The following is a 6,000-nucleotide window of genomic DNA, read 5'->3' as shown; positions in this document are numbered from 1 at the left end:
GATTATTTGATTCAATTAAATCAAATAAACAATGTCCAAAATAATAAAATAAAATTTCCCTAAGATTGTTCTGAGCAACTCTGTAATGTGCACCAACTAAACTCAGTTTTCAGTGTTAAAATGGACCAATGACTCTCTGAGCTAAGCCACTCAATCTGAAACAGAAAAAAAAAAAAAAAAGTAAAGCAGAAGAACTATAAAACTCTTCTTTTTATCAACATTTTCCACTATAAAGCTGGCCGCATCATCATCTAATGATATAAAATTCTAGAAACTTTACAAAATTCCTGTTTTTAAAATTTATTTTTTGTTATCAAAGAGAATGTCCGGAAACATTGAGTACTAAAGAATCTGTTCATGGTATTGTTTTACAAAAGTTCCTAATGGAGTATGAATATTTTATTTTCTGTTGTATCCTTCACTTATTAATGATGAGGTGGATGAACTGGTACAATTACTCAAAAAAAAATTCCAGACAAAAACATCCATTCTCATTCTGAATCTGTTGATTGGAGTGAATTCAGTGGTTACAATACCACCACTGGCTAAGAATCAAGCTCCCCACAGGAGGGAGCTATTAGAGTCATCTCATTAGGTCACATAGGTCTCTCAGATATAGGCACCATGTTTGAAGTCTCACACAAAATGTCTGTGTCACTTAAATTACACAATGTGGCAGTGTTTGTTTCATGGGGACATAATCTTGAAAGAACGGGTAAAGTAGAAAACAACCTGTTTGTATGTTATACGTGAGTACATTATCGGACTGTGCATGGTTTTGAGGGCACGGTAGCCCTTGTTAAAGAGGAATTCCACCAATGAAGCATCTGTCAGATCCCAGCTGCTCCTGGCGACGAGGGTGTTGACTCATTTAACCATGAGTTGTTAGGTTGGGGCCTTCTTCATCTACTGTTTGGCTCAAACGGTTTGAACTGAGTTTGGTTGTCTTTCTCGTCCATCTAAGCTTTATTTCTCAGCCTCAGGATATGTGGGGTACTTGACTGTTTCTATCTTCTCTCGAACTTTGTAGGAGGGATATAGGCCCGTCCTTCCCAGTTTTCTGTTGACACCTTTAGAATAGCCATCCCAATGGTTTCCAGCCACACCAATGATATCTCCAGGTTCCATGGGGATTTCATCTGCAGTTCGAGGTTGGTGAGGATAAATGGCAATCTGGTTGTGGGCATTTTGGCCCCCAAAATAGTAGATGTCATCCAAAGAATGGAAGTTTGCAGAGGCATCGGGATGCAGTGTTTGCATGATTTCATAAGCAACTCGACAGACCTTGGGAAAGTATGAAAAAAATTTGGTTAGCATGTGTAAGATCTCCTTCATAGCAATCCGAAAGCTCTTGGCCAAAGAGACTAGGACTAGACTAGGACCAGGACTGAGAGAACGAGAAGCAGTGGATTCTAGTCACAGGTTTTCAGTCCATTTGCTCTCAGATGATGGTACAAGTCATTCTTCATTTCTGTGCTTGTATCTTTTTTTTTAACATAAAGGATAATTACAATTAAGATCTCTCAGAGAAAAAAAGTATGTGTATATATAGTGCAAAGTATTTTATGAATATGAATTCATAAATTCATATTTATTAAAATATAAAATTTTAATTTTAATAAAAATTTATTAAGAGCCACAGAATGTTCCATGTTGGGCACTAGTGGTACAATAATGAGTAAGACACAGTCTATGCCCTTGGTGAATTCAAGGTTCAGGATTAGAATCAGGATTATAAATATTTTACACAAATGCTGCTGCTCCCTTTCCTTCATTCAGTGTTAATAAATCACATACTCTTTTCTGCTAATTTGGACTTGGTCTCGGAACTCTTCTCAACCGAAATTCATGTAATTACTGACAACCAACTATTGCCAAATGAGCTAAAATATATCTGCCACTTCTGTTCTAAAGTGTGATGTGTGTGATGTGTAGACAGTAGCATCTAGACTGAAATAAGATGAACTAGCCTTTGGGGATGAGGCAGCTACCTGATGCACTTATGGCTACTTAAAAGATTCCTCTGTCCAAAAAATACCTTCCATTCCCACTGGATGGCAGCTGGAATTCCACAATCTGAGCTTCATTCCTTGAGCTTCATACTTGGTGATAGTTAAACTATAACTATCTTAATGGAGGTATAACATTTTAAGCAATTAACAAATATATTCATTATAGAGTAAATGGGTTTCAGAAACTTTTCTAAGAATAGGTGAAGACCAAAGAGAGAATATTATCATTTTGCTTAGAAAATTCTTCCATTATACACTGTGAACACAGGACTCAACTCAGGTCAAATTTTCCTACATCTCCAGTTGTAGTTACTTCCGTTAATGAAGTTTTATTGTCCCTACACCAATACTTTTGCACATATTTAAAATGATACTAATAGTAATTGTTAATCTGCTCAGTGGAGCAATTTAGGATTACCCAGCAGTTCTTTAAAATTTTGGCATTCATGATATCAAAAACTGAATTCTTAAATGTTATGAGCAAATGGAATCTGATTAGGTTAATCATCAACTTAACTCCTTAACAAGTCTGAATTTTAGGAACCCGAGGGGCGGTTTTCACATGCTATATGTAATTTGTAAGTGAAACTAAGTTTAGATAGTATTTTTAATTTTGCAGATAGGGACTAAAATACAAGGAGATCTGCCCAAATTCTAGTGCTAGAATTTCAACTAGACATGGAACCAAGAAAATAACTTTGCTTTCAAATTTGCTACTTCATCAACAAACTAATTTTATATTGGTACGATTGAGATCACTGGTAGAATACTGAAACTATAACAAAATGAGGCTAAAAAAGATTTGGAACTTGAACTTCAAATTCAGCCAAAGGCCCACACAGCACAAGCAAAATCAAGTTAAGCCTTTGGAAAGAAACTAAATAATTAAAACAAAGCAGCTCCAATAATAGCAAAGTACCATAACAATGATAGAGGCTAATATTTACTGAGTTTTTTCTGTCAGACGTTGTTTCTAGGTCTAATTTAATTGTCAGTAGCCCCATAAAATTTTATCATGCTCGTTTTATGGATGTCAAAGGTCAGTTAAGGAATATGCTCAAGGTTACACTACTATTAAGTGGCATATTCAGGTTTTGAACCCAGGCAGTCTGTGTATGGTTGTTAACTGCTAAGCATATTTTTTCTTGCAGATCCTATTCTCCATGTTCACATTTTAATAGCAGAAAGATATAACTTAAGGCCAAGGCTGGCCTTGGGAAAACCTGAGAGTCTTATATTCAGGGCCCCTCCACCCACTTTTCAATTATCCCTAGCCAGGGCTGCAAGACCTTGTACTGTCTTTCGGATGACCACAATGCTCACCGTGGCAATGAACCTTAATGTGTTTCCTCCTTTCACTAATAAACTTCTCACTCTCATAAAAACAACACTGCCCTCAGTCCCACACCCTTAGGGACGTGCTTTCTTTTGGGGTAATCCTAATAATCAGTTTATGTTTTGGTATCAAAGTTGTTGATGTATTAGGCCACTGGATAACACATGTACTTTCTTAAGCCAAAGAAATTACGAATGGTAGAACTTTCAGACACAGAGTGGACCAATATAAGACCCTTTCTCCTTCTCATAATAATGGCAATCAAGAGAGCAGCTGAGCTTACTGAGCACTGTTCTAATAGCTGCGCTTGCACACATGCTTCCTCTCAACTCATTTAACTCTCACAACAACTCTATGAGTTGGTTACTGTTATTATTTATATTTTACAGCTGAAGAAACTATGCCAAAGAAAGATTAATTTCCAAAAAATAAAAAATGAATAAAGGAGCTAGTAAATGACAGAAATGTAATTAGAACTCTCTGTCTCTACACTATACACTGAACTGCCTTAGGTTGTAAGGATAAGTACCTAGAACAGTGCCTGCCACAGAGTAGCCGCTCAGTAAGTACCTTCTGAATGAATACTGCTCCATGCATAATACCAGTCCAGCAGTGGAGATGCAAGTCCACTGGTGATATTTAATCCTTAAGATCCATATATAACATTCTGAGTAATTAAAAATTTTTCTCTATATTAACCATGGGGCAATTTACTGCAAAGGGCTAGAAAGATTACTATAGTGTCAACGTTTGCATTTAATCACCCTAGGCTTCCTCTCTGGGCTTAACAAATCCAAATCACGTGACAGGTAAATGAGGTCTTTCAGTTGATGTCAATACTCAGGTTTGATACCTGACAGGTAGCATGATTGAGAGGGGTAGTCTATGGTTTGCAAAGCAGTGCCTGGCCACACATATGTTTTATTTCATTTGCTGTTGATGTGGCACTATATCATTTTTAGAACACTACTAAGCACACAGTAATGAGTAAGAGCAAAAATCCTGCCAAAGGATAAAACATAGATATGACTGTATTTAAAAAAAAAAAAAATTGAAAAGCGGAGGAAGGTCCATTAGTTTGAATTTTATCCCTGAGTAACAACCAGCTGAGCTTTGCATGAGCCTCCAAAGCTTTCTCAGAGCAGATGGGATCTTGGTTTTTTTGTCAAAGTTGACAGGGCCAGAAGGATCTCCTAGTGTGAGAAGTTGGAAGTGGGCTCTTGTCTCACTGCGTGAGGATGGGATATCTGTGCACTTTTACTGTAAACTGCTTTGTTTTGCTATTCAATGAGAGAACAGTATCCACTGTCGTTTCATGAACCATACCTCAGTGGAAATTCCTATCGAGAGTCATCTGTCTAGAATAAGATGAATGTAGTATCTGGTTTCTCCCTCTGGGCTTTCCAAAATCTGGTTCAAAACGTGATGAGGCCAGTCGTGTTGTGTGTGGATTTGGAATGAAACAACAGAGAATGCCAGGAGAATGTCATATTAAGTGCCACAAAGGGAAGTGTCTCAGGGGGAAAAAAAGAAATTTTGTCCTATGGTGATTTTAATGATTGAGAAACTACTGAACAATGTTGACTGTTCCTTAAAAAATGTTGATTACCCATAGTCTTTAAAGTGGACATCTACAAACCATTTTTGTAAATCAGATTCCAGAGTTATAAAACCTGATTCTAAAACTTGATGAACAATATTTTAAAAAAGAAAACCTTTCTGATATTTTGCCCATCTACAACTGAGTGAGCTGTCAACTGCTGGAATTGGAACTCCAATTCCTTTGCTTCAGATTTTAGATGGTTTCATTAAATATGAAAGTAACATAAATGACATAGTAGATGCTTAGGGCATAGGCAGCTTCCAGTAACACAGAACAAGATTAGAGCATTTGGTAGAATAGTTTGGAATGCGATGCACTGCATAGCTTTCAAAACTTACTTGATGCTGTTGAAAAGTGTTAATATTGCCTCTAATTTTCAGGCTAAATCCTGAAGATTGTTTTCTTCAATTTATGAGGCTTTTAGGACAAACTTGGCTATGAGAAACAGCTCTGATGAAGGAATTCAGAAAACTGAGTGCAACAATAGTAACAAAATTAGAGAGTAGAGTCATATTCTTGGCTTGTAAAAACTTTTCACTTAAGGAGAGAGAATTCCCAGACCTCACTTTGGATATAAAACCAAGAATGATTAGAAGCCCTAAGACTGAGAAGAATGGGTCCAAAACCTTATAAAGAATCCTGATTAAGATGTCATGACATTTGTGCCTACAGTTTCTCAAACATCAATCAGGCCTTGCAATTTCCTTCTAACAATACATTTCATTCTTCCAGTATTGTCTACAATAGCACATGGTCAACAGATAAACTCTTTCTCACTATTGTCATATAGCATAAAACTCCTCAAAGGGTAGTATACAGGAGACAGAAAGTTTACATGACTGAAACTTCAGGATTGTCAAAACATTATGAAGAAGATACTAAACTTTTATCCCTTCTAACCATCTCTTGAAATGAGATTATCATCAAGCAAAGTTTGAAAGTTAGTTGTCCATGTTTTATTCTGGGCTGAGATTTGGTTCTCATTGTTTTATTCTCTTATCACCCTTCTGGATGTAAGGCTTTAGTCTTCTTCTGTTTTCTGCAGGAAA

At 36.6% G+C, this 6,000-nt stretch overlaps 1 protein-coding gene across 6 annotated transcripts in view; it reads right to left on the bottom strand.

The window, feature by feature from the left end:
* Positions 1-293: 293 nt before the first annotated feature.
* Positions 294-6,000, bottom strand: part of FUT8 (fucosyltransferase 8) — a 324,235-nt gene continuing 318,528 nt past the window's right edge. For all 6 annotated transcript variants that reach the window (XM_007184302.2, XM_007184304.2, XM_057543954.1 and 3 more), the window contains one exon: positions 294-1,284. In XM_007184302.2, the coding sequence (XP_007184364.1) occupies positions 967-1,284 (318 nt within the window). In that variant the 3' untranslated portion in view covers positions 294-966. The remainder of the gene's footprint in view (positions 1,285-6,000) is intronic.

Source organism: Balaenoptera acutorostrata, chromosome 3 (genome assembly GCF_949987535.1).
Source record: "Balaenoptera acutorostrata chromosome 3, mBalAcu1.1, whole genome shotgun sequence".
Classification (NCBI taxonomy): Eukaryota; Metazoa; Chordata; class Mammalia; order Artiodactyla; family Balaenopteridae; genus Balaenoptera; species Balaenoptera acutorostrata.
The sequence above is the reverse complement of the archived record's forward strand: the minus strand, read 5'-3'. Positions and strand labels throughout refer to the sequence as shown.